General features: G+C 45.6%; 1 protein-coding gene across 1 annotated transcript in view; it reads left to right on the forward strand.

The window, feature by feature from the left end:
* Positions 1 to 279: 279 nt before the first annotated feature.
* ANTXRL (ANTXR like) overlaps positions 280 to 25,180 on the forward strand; it is a 110,587-nt gene continuing 85,686 nt past the window's right edge. Inside the window, exon 1 of the mRNA XM_077251164.1 lies at positions 280 to 460. Coding sequence (XP_077107279.1) covers positions 342 to 460 — 119 coding nt within the window. The 5' untranslated portion in view covers positions 280 to 341. The remainder of the gene's footprint in view (positions 461 to 25,180) is intronic.

A 25,180-nucleotide genomic window follows, 5' to 3' on the forward strand; every position in this document is an offset into this window, starting at 1 on the left:
CTAAGCTCTGCTATATCTGAGCATTTTTTGTAAATGCATGAATGCGATATTATTGCATTGTGCCCTGTGGGTCCTTTTTAGTGCAAAGTCCTACGCCTGCCATAAAGTTTCTTTCCACATGCAAATATCTTTAGTTTCAAAACCATCATATGCCTGCCTATGTACTGAATGGGTTAATATCCTCTCCCCCTGGGGTTTCGGCAGCATAGACAGACATTCCTCTCCTCCTCCCTAACATCCTCTTCCTCCTCCATCCCTTTCTCCCACCCCTGGCTGCTGCCCCCTCGCCTCCTCCTTTCTCCCTCAGTCCTGGGTGAGGAGACGCAGGGAAACACTGGGCCATGAAGAGTGGGATCCTACTAGCCCTTGTTGCCCTACTCCCCCTGTGGTGCCAGGCTCAAGAGACTGAAGAACAGCGGTCCTGTGATGGGGCATTTGATCTGTACTTCATTCTTGACAAGTGAGTGTCTAGAAGGGGAATTTGAGGGGAAGGCAGGCATGTAGGACGCAACAAAGGCACAGTTTGCAAGAAATGGGCTAAGTTTTGTCTTAAGAGAGTGGAGCAGAGTGCATACAAGGTTAAGAGCCACGCCATGGACTAAGGCCCCCAAATCTGCGCCAGGACCTTGTAGACCCTCACTTCTCTATCCGCTTACTTCACTGGTCTACATTCTTAAATGTCCTGAGTTTTTTGACTTGTCTATTCACTTTATGGAAAATCCTGAATGTCATGTGCCATTACTGCCATCAAACTTATTGTTCAGGGGCGTTGCTGTCCAAGATGTTGGCATGCCACACTGGGGGCAAATGCCCCACCAGTTCGCACACCCCTATATTTGAGGGCTCTCAGTGATACCTTGAACTAACATGTAATATGTAGTAAGATGTGTACAATCCCTTTATCAATGGGATTTATGTTTGGCTGAGAACAAAAGTATTTGCCCCCCCTGAACCTCAGCCTACATTGACATTCAGGTTTATGTTGAATATTTCAAGAAGCTTTGCTTTCTGTGTACTTAAGAATAATGGAATAACCGGTGAAGGTCTCTGGAGGTTCCATTATGTGAAGCACTTTCAGTGGCTTTCCTTCTACTGGTCAGGCCCATGGTCTATCAATACTGCGGCCCTCCCTGGGTATAATTCAGACTGGGCATAAGAAGCACATGAGCTGGGACCTAGATTTTGTGCAGAACATTTGACAGACGGACACATCGCTTGATAAGACTTGCCATAAAGGGCCTCAGGTGTTACATGACTGCTCTGTGCACATGGTTACTTGTTGTGGCCCATTGACGTGTTCACATTGCACACGGCTGACCATTTGGTGACAGTGTGCTTTGTAGTGAGGCTGGCTGGAGGATCCATGCTGAGGTGGTCTCAGGAAAGACTGCATAAAACTCTCTTTGTTAGGTTTCTGTAGCAGTGACCTGATGCTGCGTCAGCGACTGAGCTGCGGTGTATGTGTGTTTACAGACAACTTCAGAAACCGCTAACACACAGACACACACATAACACAGAGACTAAACTACACAAATACAGACACGCAAAGCCGCACCATACACACAGACACACACATAACACAGAGACTAACCTACACAAATACAGACACGCAAAGCCGCACCATACACAGACACACACAGATACACACATAACACAGAGACTAAACTACACAAATACAGACACGCAAAGCCGCACCATACACAGACACACACAGATACACACATAACACAGAGACTAAACTACACAAATACAGACACGCAAAGCCGCACCATACACAGACACACACAGATACACACATAACACAGAGACTAAACTACACAAATACAGACACGCAAAGCCGCACCATACACAGACACACACAGATTCACACATTACACAGAGACTAAACTACACAAATACAGACACGCAAAGCCACATCACACAGACACAGATACACAGATAGAGACTAAATTCCACAAATACGGACACATATAGCCACATCACACACAGACACACACATTAACATACACACATAACACAGATAGAGACTAAATTACACAAATACAGACAGGCAAAGTCACATCACACACAGACACAGTCAGATACACACATAACACACATAGAAAGAGACTAAACTACACAAATACACACAATGCCACATCACTCACACACAGACACAGTCAAATACACACATAACACAGATAGAGACTAAATTACACAAATACAGACACACAAAGCAGCACCACACACAGACACAGTCAGACACACACATAACACTGATAGAGACTAAATTACACAAATACACACACACACACACACAAAGTCAGTTACACACATAACACAGATAGAGACTAAATTACACAAATACAGACATACAGACACACAAAGCAGCACCACACACAGACACACACAGTCAGATACACACATAACACAGATAGCAGACTGAACTGCACAAATACAGACACACAAAGCCCCACCACACAGTCAGATACACACAGATAGAAACAGACTGAAATGCACAATTACAGACACACTTATGCACACCACACAGACACACACAGTCAGATACACACAGATAGAAACAGACTGAAATGCACAAATACAGACACACATATGCACACCACACAGACACACACAGTCATGCACAGATAGAAATGGACTGAACTGCACAAATACAGACACACTTATGCACACTACACAGACACACAGTCAGATGCACACAGATAGAAACAGACTGAAATGCACAAATACAGACACACATATGCACACCACACAGACTCACAGTCACGCACAGATAGAAACAGACTGAAATGCACAAATACAGACACACTTATGCACACTACACAGACACACAGTCAGATACACACAGATAGAAACAGACTGAAATGCACAAATACAGACACACATATGCACACCTCACAGACACACACAGTCACGCACAGATAGAAATGGACTGAACTGCACAAATACAGACACACAAAGCAGCACCACACACAGACACACACAGTCAGATACACACATAACACAGATAGAAAGAGACTAAACTACACAAAACGGACTGAACTGCACAAATACAGACACACAAAGCCGCACCACACAGACACACACAGTCACGCACAGATAGAAACGGACTGAACTGCACAAATACAGACACACAAAGCCGCACCACACAGACACACACAGCCACGCACAGATAGAAACGGACTGAACTTCACAAATACAGACACACAAAGCCGCTCCACACAGAGAACACTGCAGATATAGACCCCACATAAACACAGATAAAAGTGCAGATGTACAGACACACACCACAAATGCAGACATACACAGCAAGACACACATACAACACACATGCACCACACAGACAACCACACAAGTAAAACTGAAAATAAACACATACCAAACAGTCACACAGATCTGCAGTTATACACACACAACACAGACACACACACAGAAAACTGCAGAATTGCAGATATACACAGACACATACACATTACACAGATACACACACTCACCCACACACACATTACACAGATACACACACACCACACACAGAAACAACCAGAACTGAAGATACGTACACCCACACACACAAAGACATGCATAGACCCACAGATACATGCAGAAATGTACAGGCAAACACACATACCACAGGCGCACACACAAACACACACAACATACACACTCCTATACACATAAAAAAAACCTTCAGCGATAAAAACGCACATAATTTCACATCACAGAAATCCAAACACCAAATAAACACAGCTAGAGCTACAGATACCCCGAGCCACATCACACACCCAAACAAAGCGAAGTGCAGACACAGACAGAACTGCACATGCACTCACACATACTTGGCAGGCTGTAAACAGCTCATATACTGAGCACCACTGAAGTTTATCACCACTGAGGAATTAGGACACAAAGAAAAATGATTGGTTTTGCCTGTACTTATGTTACTAGACGCACATCCTGTACAAATCTCAGAATGTAGATATATTGTCTTTATATACATCCTGATACTAAATACAGGGCTTCCTTCCGCTATTCTGTATGGACTGCCTTGTATATTCAAGACAACACAAAGCCCTAGTAATAGATTCTTTCTAAATCCTGTGCATTCCTGAACTAATTAGTATTCCCAAATTAATGGGAGCACTGTCCACTTAAAGAGATTGTCTACGTTGGACGACCCCTGTGCTGTGGCTGCCTTCCATGAGAATGAGCTTATCCTTGCAGATTGCAACTATATTTGGCACTTGTACTAGATCACTGTAAAATTCGAGATTAAAAAGGCAACACCCTCAGTATACTGTACTGTAGAATGAGAAATTAATTGCTGAGGTCACCAAACACCAAGAAATCACTCAATCATGCTATAGGCTCCGTTCACACTGAGGTTTTTTCTTAGAAATTCAGAAACCACAAATTTTCACGCTGAAACCACTTGAGGAAACTTTTTTGGGGAGGTTTTGGAAGCATTGTTTCTTCTGAAGAGCTTCCTAAAGTAGTTTTCAAGAGTTTTTGAAGACATTTTTTCCTAAAGGGTTATTTGCAGCCTTTTGATTGGGCAGTGCGTAGTTTAGAGAGGTTTCCTTCAAGGAATGCTTCAAAGAAGTGGCACACATTGTCTTTTTTTTTTTTAAATGCTTTGAAGAAGTTTTTGAGGAGGCGTTTGGAGAGTTTCTACTCGAAACACATCTGAAACAAGCTAAGTTTGAACATTTTGCTGAGTTTTCAGTGCAGAAACTGAGCAGAACTTCCACGTTTTTGAGGAGTTTCGTATTATTGAGGAGGATTTGGAGCGTTTCCACTAAGTTTCCTTTTAGTTTCTACTCCAAGAACTCCTAGAAAAAAAATATATGTGTGCACATAGCCACTAAGTGGAAACTTCCAAGTTTTTGAAAAGTTTTGATATTTTGATCAGGATTTGGGTATGTGCACATGGCATCATTTAGACGCCGGCGCTCATTTTCCTGAGATGCTTCTTTGGTGGCCTTGCCGTTGTACCAGTGATGGATCTGCTACTGGAGTCTTTCTCTATATATTGTGAAGTATAGACAGCAGGGGGCAGCTTTCTAGCCAGCTAATGAATAAGCATATCACTTCCTTTAACCACTTCAGTGTTTCCAAATCATGAAGTTGTTAAAAGAAATGACATAAGACAAAACGTGCACAGCAATGTAGTTTTGACATTGCTGTGCACTATGTTCATTTTATGGGGCCTTTTTGTGTAGTCCACCTGAAAAAGAAGACGTTTGCGCATACTCTAATAATGGCACATTATACCAAAGCACTGACTGTGCCAACACAATGGTCGACAAGTATGACAATTATTACAGAACGCTAATGCATGGACTAGCTGCACCATCATGTATTTCTATGAGGCTGTCACGCTGGGATCGGGAAACCTGCAACTAGTCCGTGCATTGGGTTCCGAGATTGGATAAAGATCCACGGACTTCTGCATGAGCTCTTATTTCCCAATGCTCTAATGTCTTCTAAAAAGCACTTGGAAATATTGTGTACTGAGCAACAGTATTATAGCATGGACTGATGCAGCATGGGATGGGCGACAAACATAAGACAATGCTCTAATGTCTTCTAAAAAGCACTTGGAAATATTGTGTACTGAGCAACAGTATTATAGCATGGACTGATGCAGCATGGGATGGGCGACAAACATAAGACAATGCTCTAATGTCTTCTAAAAAGCACTTGGAAATATTGTGTACTGAGCAACAGTATTATAGCATGGACTGATGCAGCATGGGATGGGCGACAAACATAAGACAATGTAATATAATGCAGGTTGGCTAATTAATTATCCAGGAAAACTGTAATGTGGAACTTAAAGGGGTTGTCCACTACAGGGACAACCCCTTCTTGATCTGAATGTTTGGCTCAGAAAAAATAAAAAAGCATATACTCACCTCCCATGCCAGTGCCGTACCAGCGGTGTCGGCACTCACATTCCCAGGGCTTTTGTGAGTTTGCATGGCACATGGTGCCCAGCGCCAAATCAGCGCTGGCATCATTGTATCCACCTTCATAGGAATTGAACATGAAGAGGAAATCAGAGAAAAGCTGCAGCCCTGGCTTCCTCTTCATGTTCAATTCGACAGAAGGTTGGGGACAGTGATGCCAGCGCTGATTGGGCCCCGGGCACCACGTGTCATGGAACTGCATGAGAGTCCGCGAACCCCGCATGGCCAACACTGCAGTAACGGCGCCGGCACATGAGGTGAGTATAAGCTTTTTTTTTTTATTGGGTCAAACATTTTGACTGAGAAGTGATTGTCCTAGTAGTGGACAACCCCTTTAACTAGTAGATTATACTGCCGTTTATAAGTCGACCCAAGCATAAGCCGAGGCACCTAATTTTGCCACAAAAAACTGGGAGAACTTATTGACTTAAGTATAAGCCAGGTATACATTGTCCCCTCATCCCTATCCTTCTATACATGGCTCCCCATCCCTGTCCTTGTATGCATGGCTCCCCATTCCTGTCCTTGTGTGCATGGCTCCCCATCCCTGTCCTTGTTTGCATGGGGTCACGTCCCTGTATGCATGACTCCCTGTACTTGTATGCATGGCTTATCCTCATCCTTGTATGCATGGCTCCTTATCACCTATCATTGTATGCATGGCTCCCCATTCTTGTCTTGTGTGCATGGCTCCCCATCCCTGTCCTTGTTTGCATGGGGTCATGTCCCTGTATGCATGGCTTATCCTCATCCTTGTATGCATGGCTCCTTATCACCTGTCCTTGTGTGCATGGCTCCCCATCCCTGTCTTTGTTTGCATGGGGTCACATCCCTGTATGCATGGCTCCCTGTCCCTGTATGCATGGCTTATCCTCATCCTTGTATGCATGGCTCCCCATCCCTGTCCTTGTATGCATGGTTCCTATAAAAAAAACTCATCCTACTTACCTTCCCTGCGCACCCTCGCTGCATCTCTTTACGTGCCAGCAGCTCTTCTGACCAAATGATCACGTGTCCCGGCTCATTAACGTAATGAATATTCACTCCACATCTATGGGAGTGGAGAGAGGCTGCTGGCACCGGAACGAGATGCAGCAAGGGTGTGCAGGGAAGGTAAGTAGGATATGTGCTGGAGGCCGGCATCTGTGGCTGTAACTGTGCGCGCTATAAGAGAAATGAATATTCACTGCCAGTGAAGTGAATATTCATTTATCTTTAGCAGCGGGCACAGGCTTTAGCCGCAGCCGCCGGCTCCTGACTCTGTGACCTGCTGCTCCGCCCCTCCCCCGCCATCTTTCTGGGACAATGACTCGTGTATAAGCCGAGGGGAGCGTTTTCAGCACAAAAAAAAGTGCTGAAAAACTCGGCTTATACACGAGTATATACAGTATTTAACTAATTTAAATTTTGCTCCAATAAAATGGTGCCGGCGTCAGAGCACCCCAAAAAGACCCCCCACATGCCCACCCCGAAGCACAAGCATCTCATTAACTCAAAACTGCATGCACAGATTAAACAACAACCACAAGACGGATTTCTTCAACCAAGGTATCAGTTTAATCAGTGTAACAGTGCCAGCCTGACAATGCCTGTAGTTTACTTAGTAAAATCCTGCCAACAGGATCACTTTAAAGCACACAAAAATGAACAGTAGAACCTACCATAAATGAATAACATCCTAAAAAGTGGAGTCACGTATACTGGGCAATATAGTATCATAGGGTGTGCACCCCCAAACGCGTATCACTGCTGTCTGGCAGCTTCATCAGCGTCATGTAAAATAATGCCATTAACCTGCAGATGGGGTTATTCTGCAGGTTAATAGCAATCTAAAGCCCTGCGACCGCCGCACGGAAGCCCCGCTGGTGGGAGGAAATGAACTTTATTCCCCCCCAACAGATTCGCTCTTTCAGTCTTTCATTCACCGCTCTGTGCATAGAGAGCAGTGGTTGTAACCTGACTGACAGTGGACTCATCATTAGGGTCTCAGGTTCAACCACAACTGTGTGTATGGCGCTGTATGGCCAAATAATAAAGGAGAGTGTCATGGCTCCTTCATTGAGCTGATTGGTGGGGGTACAGGTAGTCAGATCTTCCATCAATTCAATAATGATGGCCTGTTCTAAGAATAGGCCATTAATATTACAGTCTTGGAAAACTTTTATCACTGATATTTTAAATTTAATTTAATCCCTGCCCAGTTTTATCTGCAAATAATCAGGGTATAGAGAATAAATTGCTAATCACTGGGAGTCCAGCCACTAAAAAGCGGAATGTTTGCTTGGCTTTCTCCAGCATTTCTATTGACAAAGCATGGAATGGAGGCCGAGCATGTGCACCTTTGCTATATTCAATTTGGAGCTGGATAGCCCCTTTTTTTAGATTCCTGAGCCCCGATCTTGGGATCTCTAGAGAACTAAACGATAGGACCAACAAGTTATTCACCATCTAATTGATAAAAGATAACCTGCTTGGTTGTGTAAAAATCTTTAATCACATGGACAACTATGGCTTATTACAGCTCGGTTACAGTGCTGATTGAAAGTTTGTGAACCCTTGAGAATTTGCCATGTTTCTTCATATATTTGACTTAAAACAGCATCAAGTTTTCATACAAGTCCTAAAAGTAGATAAAGAAAACCAAATTAAACAAATAAGTCAAAATATTAGACTTTGACATTTTTTAAAGGAGGAAAATAATCCAATATGACTTGTTTGTGAGTGGCAAAAGTACGTGACAACAAACTATTGTTCCAATAGCCTTCTGGTTTGTCCAGGTGAACTTTAGCAAACAGCAGACGTGCAGCAAAGGTCCTTTTGGGGAGTGGTTTTCTCCTTAAATTCCTGCCATTCAAACCATCGTTGTTCTTAGTATCACGGCTTGGCTTAGGCTACTTTCACACTAGCGTTTTTTTGCATATGTCGCAATGCGTCGTTTTGGCGAAAACACGCATCCTGCAAAGTTGTCTGCAGGATGCGTTTTTTCCCCATAGATTTACATTGGCGACGCATTGCGACATATGCACACAAGTTGCAACCATTGTGCGACGGTTGCGTCGTGTTTTGGCGGACCGCCGGCAGCAAAAAATGTTACATGTAACGTTTTTTTGTGCCAACGGTCCGCCACTTCCGACTGCGCATGCGCGGCTGGAACTCCGCCCCCACCTCCCCGCACCTCACAATGGGGCAGTGGATGCATGGAAAAACAGCATCCGCTGCCCCCGTTGCGCGGCGCATTCACTGCTAGCGTTGGTACGTCGGTCCGACGCACTGCGACGGGCTGAGTACGACGCCAGTGTGAAAGTAGCCTTAGGGATTTGATCTGTTGACCTTTTGCTACGTGGTTGGTTCCCCTGTCTACTGAGCTATTGTCTTTTTTTCCCTGTCCAAATGCTGATGGTTCCAATTGTCTTTGTTCCTCCTTCTTGGTTTGCTCCTCTCTAGGTGTTTCTCATTTTCCCATTTTGATCTGCGCTATAACATTCTGGGTTGGGTTTTATACTGTATATTCACCCTTTACTGCACTTCATTGCTGGATATACTTCTAGTATACTTGGGTTTATGAGCTCCAGCCCTTCAGCTAAAAACCTTGCAGTGAGTCTGTTTGTTTTCCTTCCCAGTTCCTCTTCCTTTCACCTGTTTAGGTTTTCTCGGAGGTTATACTATTGTATCTTCCTGCACACTTCCCTCTCCTCTTGTTGGCAGTGTGTTGCAGCCTCCCCTCCTCAGAGGGTACGAGAAACCCTTGATGGCCTATTAGGGAGCCAGGTCCAAGGTGGTGTTATTGAGTTGTGTGGCTAGTCTGTTCAGGGACCAGTTGGATGTGGTTGCTGCGTCTCCCTGTAGTAGGTTTGCCCTTTTTCCGTTACCCGTGAGTGAGTGTGTGCTACATTCATATCATTGTGTCTCCTGATGGTGGACTCGTGAACATTAACATTAGCTAACATTAGAGAAGATAGTTGTTTAGAGATGACCTCGGATTCCTTTGTGACTTAGTGGATTACGATACACATCTATATATATAATTGTCTAAGGGTTTTTCCGTCTGTCTGTCTGTCTGTCTTTCTGTCTGTCTGTCTGTCTGTCTTTCTGTCTGTCTGTCTGTCTGTCCTGGAAATCCCGCGTCTCTGATTGGCTGAGGCCGCCAGGCCTCGACCAATCAGAGATGGGCACAGCATGGCGACGATGATGTCATAATGGAAATCCCGTGTCTCAGATTGGTCGAGGCCGCAAGGCCTCGACCAATCAGCGACGGGCACAGTATCGACGTAGATGTCATAATGGTTGCCATGGCGACGATGATGTCATAAAGGTTGCCTCGACCAATCAGCGACGGGCACAGTCTGCCGCAAATTCTGGAATCATCATTGTCCATATACTACGGGGACATGCATATTCTAGAATACCCGATGCGTTAGAATCGGGCCACAGTCTAGTTACTCTATAGTTATCCTTGGTGGTTAACCACTCCTTGGGATGGTAATAATGGTTCTCAATTCCCTCAATTTATATACAATGGCCCAAAGCTGCCTTAAATTGCATTGAAACTTGACAAATTTTTGTGCAGCTCAGAATTGTGCAACTTTTGGTGTTTTCACACCAGTTTCTCCCAGCCCCACCAAAGTGGGTGGGGGCGTGAAGCCACAGCTCTTCTAATTCATGACATTTTGTAACGTTCTTTATGTCAGAAATATTACTGAAGTCAGGGACTGGAGTGAGATTTGTGTCAAGGCATATGCCACTCGTCAGACTTTCCTGATTTACTAAGAGTGGTGTGCCTCTTCATGAATCAGGAGCCTCTAAAAAGGCTTTTGATTCTAGAAAGGCTCTCTTAAAGGTGAGCAAATTGATGGTCTTGATGAATCGGAACTACCGTAATCTGTCTGACTGGATTGCTTGAGTCCAAACTCTTTAGAAATGAATTTGTAACCGCTTCCAGCCTGTTAAATTCCAACAACTCTACTTTTGAGGTTGTCAGAAATCTCCTTGGTTCGTGACATGATACACTTCCACAAACGTGTTGTAAAGATAAGACTTTGATAGATCTATCTTCTTTCAATATAACAGATTGCCGACTCACACCCGATTGTCATCCTATTGATTGAAAGGTCTAAAATAGACTCTAATTTCATGTTTAAATTCTATGCCAATCCTAAAGGTTCAAATACTTTTGCATAGACATGGGATATGGAATCATTTTCTTCATTTAAAAAAGTCTATATTTTTTTTATTCATTTTGTTTGTTTTGTTCTTTTTATTTACTTTTAGGACTTGTGTGAAAATCTGGTGTTATTTAAAGCACCACTCCAGTGTTTGTTTTTACTATACTGCCAGAGTGGTATCAGCCGTTGTCTTCTGTTATCTCCTGTTATCGGTGCCACTTTGGTCATCTTCTGCAGCTGTTATATATATAAATACACATACAGGAGTGCACAAAACTTTTAGGCAGGTGTGAACAAAAATGCTGCAAAGTAAGAATAGTTTGAAAAATAGTAGTGATAATAGTTTATTTTTATCAATTAACAAAATGCAAAGTGATTGAACAAAAGAGAAATCGAAATCAAACCAATATTTGGTGTGACCGTCCATTGCATTCAAAACTGAAAGTAAGCAATAATTCTTGTAGGTAAACTTGCGCACACAGTTTTTGAATGAACTTGGCTGCTGCCATATGAGCACTTGGACAATACTTATCCAGCATGCAATACCAAGAGGGGAGGTGTCTGAATGGGTTCAGATTTGTTTTGTCACAGTATATATATATGCTGTGGCATTGGCATTGTGACATTTGGACTGTAGATCAGCCTGGAAGTGTGAAATGCACTGCAGCAAAAAAGAATGTTATTTCTTTGTTTATTTTTTTTTTTAAATTGGGAAAAGTTTTTTCAGAGGGTCATTTATTATTCAACCCCTCAACCCACCAGAATTCTGTTTGGTTCCCCTAAAGTATTAAGAAGTAGTTCAGGCACAAAGAACAATGAGCTTCACATGTTTGGATTAATTATCTCTTTTTCCAGCCTTTTCTGACTATTTAAGACCCTCCCCAAACTTGTGAACAGCACTCAAACATGGTCAACATGGGAAAGACAAAGGAGCATTCCAAGGCCATCAGAGACAAGATCGTGGAGGGTCACAAGGCTGGCAAGGGGTACAAAACCCTTTCCAAGGAGTTGGGCCTACCTGTCTCCACTGTTGGGAGCATCATCCGGAAGTGGAAGGCTTATGGAACTACTGTTAGCCTTCCACGACCTGGACAGCCTTTGAAAGTTTCCTCCCGTGCCGAGGCCAGGCTTGTCCGAAGAGTCAAGGCTAACCCAAGGACAACAAGGAAGGAGCTCTGGGAAGATCTCATGGCAGTGGGGACATTGGTTTCAGTCAATACCATAAGTAACGTACTCCACCGCAATGGTCTCCGTTCCAGACGAGCCCGTAAGGTACCTTTACTTTCAAAGCGTCATGTCAAGGCTCGTCTACAGTTTGCTCATGATCACTTGGAGGACTCTGAGACTGACTGGTTCAAGGTTCTCTGGTCTGATGAGACCAAGATCGAGATCTTTGGTGCCAACCACACACGTGATGTTTGGAGACTGGATGGCACTGCATACGACCCCAAGAATACCATCCCTACAGTCAAGCATGGTGGTGGCAGCATCATGCTATGGGGCTGTTTCTCAGCCAAGGGGCCTGGCCATCTGGTCCACATCCATGGGAAGATGGATAGCACGGCCTACCTGGAGATTTTGGCCAAGAACCTCCGCTCCTCCATCAAGGATCTTATTCAACCCCTAGGTTTAATATTTTGTGGAATAACCTTTGTTTGCAATTACAGCTAATAATCGTCTTTTATAAGACCTGATCAGGCCGGCACAGGTCTCTGGAGTTATCTTGGCCCACTCCTCCATGCAGATCTTCTCTAAGTTATCTAGGTTCTTTGGGTGTCTCATGTGGACTTTAATCTTGAGCTCCTTCCACAAGTTTTCAATTGGGTTAAAGTCAGGAGACTGACTAGGCCACTACAACACCTTGATTTTTTGCCTCTTGAACCAGGCCTTGGTTTTCTTGGCTGTGTGCTTTGGGTCGTTGTCTTGTTGGAAGATGAAATGACGACCCATCTTAATAATAATTAACCCACACTTTTATGTTTAAAATTTATAAAAATTTAACTGAGCAACAAAACTTTTTGGTTTGTAAGATTTATGCATCTGTTAATAAAACCTGCTCTTGTTTGAAGTGTGAAGGCTCTAACTTATTTGCATCTTATTAAACCTGCTAAATCTGCAGGGGGTTGAATACTACTTTTAGGCACTGTATATATATATATATATATATATAAATCAATCATAAAAAGTGGTTGCACTCCCCATATAACAGAAAACAGGTGAAAAAAACCACGTCCAAGTGACTTGAAAAAGGCTCATACCCTGAGCCAAAACGTTGTATACTTTGGGCATGGAATAAAGTTTTTTCACCTGTGTTTTGCTTGGTATGGAGTGTGACGTCTTTTTCTTTTATTCATTATAATTTTCCACTAGCTGATGGATTTTGAGGATTGGACCCACATCTTGAAGGACTGGTGTTGCTTCACTTCCATCTTTATATATACAGTCATGGTCGAAAGGGACACCCTTCTAATTGTTCCAGAAAATGAAGTGTTTCTCCCATAAAATTATTGCAATTATACTTGTTTTGTTATATACATGTTTATTTCATTTGCGTGTATTGGAACAACATAAAAACCAGAGAAAAAAGGCAAATTGGACATAATTTCACATAAAACCTCAAAAATGGTCCAGACACATTGTTGGCACCCTCAACTTAATATTTGATTGCACACACCTTTGGAATAAATAACTGCAAGCAATCACTTCCTATAACCATCAACAAGCTTCTTACACCTCTGATCTGGAATTTTGGACCACTCTTCTTTTGCAAACTGCTCCAGGTCTCTCATATTCGAAGAGTGCCTTTTGCATGACTGTGTGTGTATATATTATATACGCTGCTCAAAAAAATAAAGGGAACGCTAAAATACCACATCCTAGATATCTCTGAATGAAATACTCCAGTTGCAAATTTGTATTTATTGCATAGTGAAATGTGTTCAGAATAATAAAACATAACAATTATCAATGTAAATCAAAATTAATATCACATGGAGGTCTGGATTTGGAATGATACTCAAAATCAAAGCGGAAAATCAAATTACAGGCTGATACAACTTCAGTGGAAATGCCTCATGACAAGGAAAAGATGCTCAGTATTGTGTGTGGCCTCCACGTGCCTGTATGACCCCCCTACTGTACAACTCCTGGGCATGCTCCTGATGAGGCGGCGGATGGTCTCATGAGGGATCTCCTCCCAGACCTGGACTAAAGCATCCACCAACTCCTGGACAGTCTGTGGTGCAACGTGACGTTGGTTGATGGAGCGAGACATGATGTCCCAGATGTGCGCAATCGGATTCAGATCTGGGGAACAGGCGGGCCAATCCATAGCTTCAATGCCTTCATCTTGCAGGAACTGCTGACACACTCCAGCCACATGAGGTCTGGCATTGTCCTGCATTAGAAGGAACCCAGGGCAACCGCACCAGCATATAGTCTCACAAGTTGTCTGAGGATCTCATCTCGGTACCTAATGGCAGTCAGTCTACCTCTGGTGAGCACATAGAGGGCCGTGTGGCTCTCAAAAGAAATGCCACCCCACACCATTACTGATCCACTGCCAAACCGGTCATGCTGAAGGATGTTGCAGGCAGCAGATCGCTCTCCATGGCATTTCCAGACTCTGTCACATCTGTCAAATGTGCTAAGTGTGAACCTGCTTTCATCTGTGAAGAACACGGGGCTCCAGTGGCGAATTTGCCAATCTTGGTGTTCTGTGGCAAATGCCAAGTGTCCTGCACGTTGTTGGGCTGTGAGCACAACCCCCATCTGTGTACGTCAGGCACTCAGACCATCCTTATGGAGTCGGTTTCTAACCATTTGTGCAGACACATGCATATTTGTGGCCTGCTGGAGGTCATTTTGCAGGGCTCTGGCAGTGCTCCTCCTGTTCCTCCTTGCACAAAGGCGGAGGTAGCGGTCCTGCTGCTGGTAGAGCCTCCAGCCTCTGGACACTACACTGACAGACACAGCAAACCTTCTTGCCACAGCTCACATTAATGTGCCATCCTGGATGAGCTGCACTACCTGAGCCACTTGTGTGTGTTGTAGAGTCCGTCTCGTGCTACCACGAGTGTGAAAGCACAACCAACATTCAAAGTGACCAAAACATCAGCCAGAAAGCATTGGTACTGAGTTGTGGTATGTGGTCCCCACCTGCAGAACTACTCCTTTATTGAGGGTGTCTTGATAATTACCAATAATTTTCATCTGTGGTCTATTCTATTTGCACAACAGCATGTGAAATTGATTGTCAATCAGTGTTGCTTCCTAAGTGGAAACGGAAGTTTGATTTACTTGGAGTTATTTGATGTTGTATTCTGCTTCACTGAATACACTTGACTATGCAAATCACTAAGTTCCCGCTGCTGGCAGCTACCTGAGTAATTGTAACCAATAACGGCCCAGATGTGCTCAGTGGAAGAAAAGTTTGAAGATGCCATAGGCCATTGCAACATCCATGCTGCTGAAATGACCACGAACAACATGAAAAACCAGCTCCTAGGACACGAATGATCCACTCTACTCAAACCATGGGAAGGCGTTGGCATGACATTGGACTACAAGTTAGATGTCTACCAACAGGTGTTCCAATGACCTCATGGCCACCACTCTCAATGGCTATAATGGTGCACAGAAAGGTGGGAATGGAGGCTAGAATGAAGGCGTATCCTTTTCAGCAATGAGTTCCAGTTTTATTTTGGCTGTACTTGTAGACGAAGATTGGTATGGAGACCACGTGGGCACCGCTATGGTGAGGCCCTCATAAGGGAATGTCACACTGATCCTACTCCAGGAATCATGGTGTGTGGTGGCATAATGTAAGGTAGCTAGAACCCTCTAGTTTTCATTCCAAGTATGGCATTGGATTGATTTAGTTGGGGAATCAGTGGTATGGCTATTTATCCAAAGAGTCACAGGAACAGTTTTTCAACAAGATAACCCTAAGCAGAATATTTTTCATACTACTATGAGCAGCCTGAGAGGTCTAAATGTGCTACCAGGTACTGAAGCATCTTTGGACTTGTGTCCCATATAGCACATCTGGGATATAATTCGTCAGCAATTGCAAATTGAGTCGCTAGCAGCGGCTCTTGATGATTTCCCCGAGTGCACTCAGTGTGGAAGAACTTTCCTCAGATAACCATTAATAACCTTATTGATAGCAGCCAAGGCGCGCAAGTGTATGTATTCCTGTGTATGGTGCTAATACTAGACACTGAGTAAATCGAGATGTTTAGAAAATTTTGTTCCCACTTTTTCATCATTAGCATCAGTGGCGCTGCTACCATGAGGCGAGTTGAGCTCTTTGGCTCAGGCGGCACTGCCGTCCCTGAAGAGAGGGGGCGGCAGATTCTGTTGGTGTAGTAACTGGATTTGCGTCGGAGACGCAGGTTCAGTTACTACGCTACGCTATTGAGTCTATTCAGGCCTCCGTCCTGGATCTCCTCATCCAGCCCTCCCCAACTCACGTCACGTGACATCATCACAGGTCCTGACACTGAAGTCGCTCTTCTCCATGCATCTCCTCGGGTTGCTCATGGATGGCTGCTCTGTGCACACAGGACCTGTGATGAGGTCACAGGAGGGGGAGGAGTCAGCGGTCACATGATCAGGGTAATCGTGTATGCAGGACTCTACTGTGCTGTGGTGATTGTCATGGTGCTGGATGAGGGGAAGTTGATGTGTGGGGTCAGGAGGGGTTTGGAGGGTGGATGTAGCAGAGCTGTGTGTGTATGAGGTGTATGGAGCGGAGCCGTGTGTGTATGAGGTGTGTGGAGCGGAGCCGTGTGTGTACTTGGTGTACAAAGCGGAGCCGTGTGTGTACAAGGTGTACGGAGCGGAGCCATGTGTGTACTTGGTGTACAGAGTGGAGCCGTGTGTGTACGAGGTGTATGGAGCGGAGCCATGTGTGTACGAGGTGTGTGGAGCGGAGCCGTGTGTGTACTTGGTGTACGGAGCAGAGCCGTGTGTGTACGAGGTGTGTGGAACGGAGCCGTGTGTGTATTTGGTGTACGGAGCGGAGCCATGTGTGTATGAGGTGTACGGAGCGGAGCCGTGTGTGTATGTGGTGTACGGAGCGGAGCCGTGTGTATACAAGATGTACGGAGTGGAGCCGTGTGTGTACGAGGTGTACGGAGCGGAGCCGTGTGTGTATGAGGTGTGTGGAGCGGAGCCGTGTGTGTACTTGGTGTACGGAGCGAGAGCCATGTGTATACGAGGTATATGGAGTGGAGCCGTGTGTGTACTTGGTGTACGGAGTGGAGCCGTGTGTGTACTTGGTGTACAGAGTGGAGCCGTGTGTGTACTTGGTGTACGGAGTGGAGCCGTGTGTGTACGAGGTGTGTGTGGAACGGAGCCGTGTGTTACGAGGTGTACGGAGCGGGAGCCATGTGTATACGAGGTATATGGAGTGGAGCCGTGTGTGTACTTGGTGTATGGAGTGGAGCCGTGTGTGTACTTGGTGTATGGAGCAGAGCCGTGTGTGTATGAGGTGTGTGGAACGGAGCCGTGTGTGTACAAGGTGTACAGAGCGGAGCCGTGTGTATATGTGGTGTACAGAGCGGAGCCATGTGTACAAGGTGTATGGAGTGGAGCCGTGTGTGTACGAGGTGTACGGAGCGGAGCCATGTGTGTACGATTTGTGCGAAGCAGAGACGCGTGTGTACAAGGTGTATGGAGCAGAGCCGTGTGTGTACTTGGTGTACAGAATGGAGCCGTGTGTGTATGAGGTGTATGGAGCGGAGCCGTGTTTACTTGGTGTACGGAGTGGAGCCGTGTGTGTACTTGGTGTACGGCGTGGAGCCGTGTGTGTACGAGGTGTACGGAGCGGAGCCGTGTGTGTACGAGGTGTGTGGAGCAGAGCCGTGTGTGTACGAGGTGTATGGAGCAGAGCCATGTGTGTACGAGGTGTATGGAGCGGAGCCATGTGTGTACTTGGTGTACAGAACGGAGCCGCGTGTGTGCAAGGTGTACGGAGTGGAGCCATGTGTATACTTGGTGTACGGAGCGGAGCCATGTGTGTACTTGTTGTACGGAGTGGAGCCATGTGTGTACGGGGTGTACGGAGCGGAGCAGCATGAGTACGAGGTGTATGGATCAGAGCCGCATGTGTACAAGGTTTACGGAGTGGAGCCATGTGTGTAGGAGGTGTAAATAGCGTGTCCGCTTGTGTACAAGGTGTACAGAGCAGAGCCACATGTGTACAAGGCTTACAGAGTGGAGCCATGTGTGTACTGAGTGGAGCCGTGTGTGTGCGCGAGGTGTACGGAGCGAAGCCGTGTGTGTAAGAGGCATACAAAGCGGAACCATGTGTGTATGAGGTGTGTGGAGCCGTGTGTGTACGAGGTCGGTGTATGGTGGGGAGCAAATTTCATACCTCCCAACAGTCCCGGATCCAGCGGGACAGTCCTGATTTTGAGAGGCTGTCCCGGCCGGGAGCTTACTTTTCCTGTGGACACAGGAGTACACGGCGGAGCCCGGAGGAGCACTTTAAAACTCGCACGTGACGTTCCACCGGAAGTGACGTGCTGGAAGCTGACCGGAAATTATGTAATTTCGGGAGGAGATTGTGACGGAACCATGGAGGCACTTCAGGGAACACTTCAGATCCATCACCGTGTCCTCCTCCGACAGCGCGGACAGCAGGATCGCCTTGGAATCGGGGATGCCGGCCATGTGAGCAGATCATGATATGTCCTGCAGCGGGATGCTCAGGTGGGCATTACAATGGGAGCAGGGCCACTATAGTATCTTTATAGAATCTTTCTTTCTCTCTCTCTCTGTTCTTTCTTTCCCTCTCTAATCTTTTATTCTTTTTCTCTCTGTTCTTTCTTTCCCTCTCTAATCTTTTTTTTCTTTCTCTCTGTTCTTTCTTTCTCTCTCTGTTCTTTCTCTGTGTTCTTTATTTCCCCCTCTAATCTTTTTTTCTCTCTCTTTTCTTTTTTCTCTGTTCTTTCTTTCTTTCTTTCTCTGTTTTTTCTTTCTTCCCCTCTTTCTCTCTCTCTGTTCTTTCCCCTCTTTCTTTCTCTCCCTCTGTTCTTTCTTTCTTTAACCTCTTTCTTTCTCTCACTCTGTTCTTTCCTTCTTTATCCTCTTTCTTTCTCTCTCTCTGTTCTTTCTTTCTTTACCCTCTTTCTTTCTCTCTCTCTCTCCTTTCTTTCTTTCCCCTCTTTCTTTCTCTCTCTGTTCTTTCTTTCATTCCCCTCTTTCTTTCCCCTCTTTTTCTTTTTCTCTATCTGTTCATTCTTTCCTGTCTTTCTTTCTTTCTTTCTTTCTTTCTTTCTTTCTTTCTTTCTTTCTTTCTTTCTTTCTTTCTTTCTTTCTTTCTTTCTTTCTCTCTTTCTGTTCTTTCTTTCCCTTTCTTTTTCTTTCTCTTTTTCTCTTTTTTCTTTCTTTCTCTTTCTTTCTTTCTTTCTTTCTTTCTTTCTCTTTTCTTTCACCTCCTTCTTTCTCTGTTTTCTTTCCCCTCCTTCTTTCTCTCTCTGTTCTTTCTTTCTCTCTCCTTTCTTTCTTTTTCTTTCTTTCTTTCTTTCTTTCTCTTTCTTTCTTTCTTTCTTTCTTTCTTTCTTTCTCTCTCTCTCCATTCTTTCTTTCTTTCTCTCTCTCCTTTCTTTCTCTCTCTCTGTTCTTCCTTTCCTTTGTTAAAAAGGTACTACTGGCCTCTCAGATCCTCAATATTAATCTGACCTGATAGCAAAATGACTATATGTGCCCATAGGATGAATAGTATATACTGTACATGATCTCATTTATATGGTACAAATAAGTGGTGCTTATAAGAAAAGGATGTTATACCCATACATGTTATTGTGACTTACTTGGGCAAGTAGAGGACATAACCTATGGGCAACTATAGTCATTTTGCTATCAGGTCAGATTAATATTGAGGATCTGAGAGGCCAGTAGTACCTTTTTAAAGGGCATCTGTCACCCCAAAAATCGTATATGAGCTGTGGCCACCGGCATCAGGGGCTTATCTACAGCATTCTGTAATGCTGTAGATAAGCCCCCGATGTAACCTGAAAGATGAGAAATAAAGGTTATATTATACTCACCCAGGGGCGGTCCCGGTCCGTTACGGGTCAGATGGGCGTCGTGGTCCGCTCCAGCTCCAGCTGTTTGCAGGAAGTCAGAAGTAACAGAAACACGCTATCAGGCCACGTTCACATGTTCAGTATGTTACCTCAGTATTTGTAAGCCAAAACCAGGAGAGTGACAATCAGAGGAAAAGTATAAAGAAACATGTGCACCACTTCTGGATCTCTCACCCACTCCCGATTTGGCTTACAAATACTGAGGTAAAATTCTGACCAAATACTGAACGTGTGAATGTGGCTTTAGGCTGGTTTCACACATCCTGATATTTCCGGTACCGGAAAAAACGGTACTGGAGATATTCGTGTCCGTGTGCATAATACGTGAGGCAACTGTGTGCCACATCTGTACGACTCAGACGCCTGCTGGCGAAGAAGCGCTACAGTAAGCACTGTTCCCCGGCCAAGGGCACACTTAAAATGAAGCAAGTTGATCACTTCACCTCAAGCAGCATTTAATCCCTGAAGAAGTGTAAAGATCGATGTTTCAAATATATTCCTATTTAAAACTGTATGTATTTTCCATGTGCGCCAGGTTAGGCTAGTAAAGAGTAAACCAGATTTATTTGTACTGATTTTACTACGGGGGGGGCGATGGGAACCATTTTGCTGTTCACCTCAGGCAGCAGAGAGGCTAGGTTCACCCCTGATTAGCATATCATTTAACATTACTTTCAAACCCGTTATTTCCATAGTTCTACGACTTTTCCTTCTTGCTCTTGCAATTGCAGTGTTGAGTAATTTATATATAAGTTGGATCGCCCCCTTGGGGCCGTGGGGTACTCGGTACCGGGCCCTTCGATTCACAGGGGGATGTCACGGTGGCTGACCCGGTCCTTGGCCCTGGGACGTCTGTGTAAAAGGGAAAGGTCTTTAAAGGGATATAGTTTGTGTTTGTGACGCCACCTGTGGTATTCGGTCAGGGTGACCGACGCTGCTTTAAGGGGGGTCCGCTGGGGTGATGTTATGGCAGCTAGATGGTATACCTTCCCACAGGTGAAGTATATTCCCAGGGCTTCCCAGTATGTAGATGGTGGATGGTGAGAGGTGCAGAGAAGAACGAGGACACAAGGTTGCAGTCTCTTTACCTTTACTGAAGACTTCAGCATCCACAGTCCAGGGCACCAGATCACAGGGCAGGCAGAGTCCAGCCGATTTGGAGGCAAGTCCAGAGTCCCCTTTGTCCAGGTGGAAATCAATAGCCTTCCCTTGCGCTGTAGTGGTGTAGTCCCTTACTGCCTATGGCTTCACATAAGGGTCTCACAGATGTGGTGTCCTTCTCTCTGTCCCCCCATATAGGATAGGACACAGTGGCGTAACTACAAAGTTATGGGCCCCGGTGCGAACTTCCAAATGCCCCCCCCCCCACGGGCCCCTCCCCCCACATTCCCCTAGATACGCCTCGGACTGTTGCAGGAATCTCCTGCACTGCAACATGGTGTTGGGTGCCAGCACAGCCCGCACAGTGGTATATCCAGCACAGCCCGCACAGTGGTATATCCAGCACAGCCCACACAGTGGTATATCCAGCACAGCCCGCACAGTGGTATATAGAGCACAGCCCGCACAGTGGTATATAGAGCACAGCCCGCACAGTGGTATATCCAGCACAGCCCGCACAGTGGTATATCCAGCACAGCCCGCACAGTGGTATATAGAGCACAGCCCGCACAGTGGTATATAGAGCACAGCCCGCACAGTGGTATATAGAGCACAGCCCGCACAGTGGTATATCCAGCACAGCCCGCACAGTGGTATATCCAGCACAGCCCGCACAGTGGTATATCCAGCACAGCCCGCACAGTGGTATATAGAGCACAGCCTGCACAGTGGTATATCCAGCACAGCCCGCACAGTGGTATATAGAGCACAGCCCGCACAGTGGTATATCCAGCACAGCCCGCACAGTGGTATATCCAGCACAGCCCGCACAGTGGTAGATAGAGCACAGCCCGCACAGGGGTATATAGAGCACAGCCCGCACAGGGATATATACAGCACAGCCCGCACAGGGATATAAACAGCACAGCCCGCACAGGGGTATATAGAGCACAGCCCACATCTCATCCCCCCCCCCGATAATGGTCCCACAGTCCAGTTAAAAAGAAAAAAAAAAAAAAACTCTCCTCACCTTTCCTTTTGCCCGCGCTGCTCCCGGCGGCTGCAGTCTGCCCAGGACACAGCAGGTGCGCGATGATATGACGTCATCGCGCACCCGCAGTGTACTGTCAGAGGCAGAGCGGGGAATGATGGGAGAGGGAGCGTCAGGTGACGCTCTCTCCGACATCATTGCATTGAACTATACCGGTGTCATAGACGCCGGTATAGTTAAATGCGGCGGCGGCGGCGGCACTGGCGGGGGGCGGGGGGGAACAGTGCAGCGGGCGGCCCACTACTGGCACCGGCTCTTCTGGCATTTGCCAGAAGTGCCCGATGGCCAGTCCGGCCCCGCAGTTCAGGGGCCGGCCCTGGGCCCCTGACCTGCGGGGCCCGGTCGCAATGGCGACCGCTGCGACCGCGGTAGTTATGCCCCTGATAGGACAAACCCGTATGACTGGTGGCTTGAGGCAGTTTATAGGACTCTAGCATGCCCCGGCCTCCGAGGGTTGCCACAGTGCCTCCTGGGTACTGGTGCGGATAGGTAACCTGCAATTAGCTGTCCTGCCGGTCTCTGGAGCAAAGCATAAAGGTCCTTACTCCCTCGGTGTTCCGGCTAGCGGGCTTCTGCGCCTCAGAAGGAGGCAGCTTGTGTAGGGCTGGTCCCCTTCTGGTATCCTCTCCTTTGCTCTGACTTCCTTCATGTTCGCTGCAATACAGTTCTGCCTTCTGAATGTCTCTTTCTGGGAGCTGCAGCTCTGAGGGCATGCACAGCTCCTTTGACCCTCTCTCCTCCTCGGACTCTGGTCTGGAACTCACTAACTCTTCCTACAGACTACCAGTTATATATATATATATATATACTGTATATATATGGGGAGTGACCTAATAAATAAGAGCAGAAGCTCCCCCTGGTGGTCTGGAGTGTGAAATGTGTTGCATGTTTATGGTACCTGGATGCAGTTATCCTTCTTTGCCTCCAAACGTAGCATCACTCTCCCTGAGAGGAAAGCAATACCACTGCGACAACCAGGACCCTGGGGCGCAGCAGATATGTTGGACAGTATAATTGTACATACCGGTATATCCTATACCAGATAATATGACTGTATATCTGTGCTATACATGGTACTGTAAATACCATTTTCGGAGTCATTTTACCTGTGTTATATACTGTACTATTAACGTGCTATATCTAGTAGGGTAAAATGAATGTGTTCTTTGCCTAGTAGAGTATCAGTAAATATATATCTAGTACTATAATGTATATTTCCGATATGCCTGGCCAAATAGCTGTATGTATAAGTAAACCCATTAATATACAGTAGATATATGTGTGCTATGTCTGGCAGAAGAGCCATATGTTGGTTCTATTGCATTTGTACTGTGGGATGAATATAGAAATACTCTATGGAATTTCAGTCCTGTGAATTATGTGGTGCTAAAAAGTGGACATTCACTTTATTCTCCATCTCCACCTCCCCTCAAAGCTTAAGGGCTGGGGTGCAAATTCTGCTCCTTGTTTTCTTATGCCCTGTAACTAAGCATATACCGTATCTTTCCTACTAGTGATCCGAGTCGGAGCCATTCATGAAAGGGTTACGATCCAGGCTTCCGGTAATGAATGTCGAAGCCTCAGGTCGGCCCACTCTTACCACAAAGAGCTGGACTTCTGCTGGTGCATTTCAGGAAGATCGTTAAGGAGATATACAGTGTGTTTGTTGGGAAATTCACAGATTCCCATGTCATGCTGATGATACTATCTCGCTTCCATTTCCTCTGCTGATGTCACACAGTCATTTGTAAATAATTATAAGACCCTTTCATCTGACTTTTGTGACTTGGTAAATAATGTGCAGGCCCAGGGCACACGTCCTATGTGGTTGCAAAAGGGAGCGCCACAGATAACCTGGCACCTGAGGCCCGTGGCCACCATTGATTTCAATATTTTTCACTGTATGATAATATTATTTGGGCATGAATAAATGGGCACCTATCTTACGGCATTGAATGAGGCAGGCATTGTCTGGTCCATACAGTATACATGTTTGCAGTGTCACATGATGGCAACATTGTCTACCATTGTTATTAAATATATGCTGGGCCTTGGGGAGGGAAAAACTAGTCCTCTATCCGCAAAAGGACCAACAAGCTTTACAAGCCAGAACCCATACTGATTATACCATTCCTGCATTATCAGTGCAGTTTTCAAGGTTAAGGTGTTGAAGGACCTTTAGTGACATTATCGCCATGTGACCAAAGGTTCTTCACCCTGTGGGATTTAGGAACAACTTAAGGGAAGAAGAAAGTCTGGTATGTCCTCAACACTGTGTGTGTGTGTGTGTGTGTGTGTGTGTGTGTGTGAGTGTGTGTGTGTGTTTCTGTGGGTGGTAACATGAATAGTGTATGCAACATGAGCAGTGTGTGTAACAATCAGTGTGTATGTGTAAGGCTGCTTTCACACTAGCGTCGGCACAGGGCCGTCGCTATGTGTCGGCCCGACGTGCCGACGCGCGTTGTGAAAGAAATGCCCGACGTGGGCAGCGGAAGCAGTCTTACGACGCTTCCGCTGCCCCATTGTAAGGTCCGGGGAGGAGGGGGCGGAGTTTTGGCCGTGCATGCGCGGTCGAAAATGGCAGACACGACGCGCAAAAAAAGTGTTACATGTAACTTTTTTTGTGCCGATGGTCCGCCACAACACGACGCAACCGTCGCACGACGGTTGCGACAGGTGGCCATACGTCGCAATGCGTCGCTAATGTTAGTCTATGGGGAAAAAACGCATCCTGCAGACAACTTTGCAGGATGCGTTTTTTCTCCTAAACGACGCATTGCAATGTATTCAAAACAACGC

Source organism: Ranitomeya variabilis, chromosome 4 (assembly GCF_051348905.1).
Source record: "Ranitomeya variabilis isolate aRanVar5 chromosome 4, aRanVar5.hap1, whole genome shotgun sequence".
NCBI lineage: Eukaryota > Metazoa > Chordata > Amphibia > Anura > Dendrobatidae > Ranitomeya > Ranitomeya variabilis.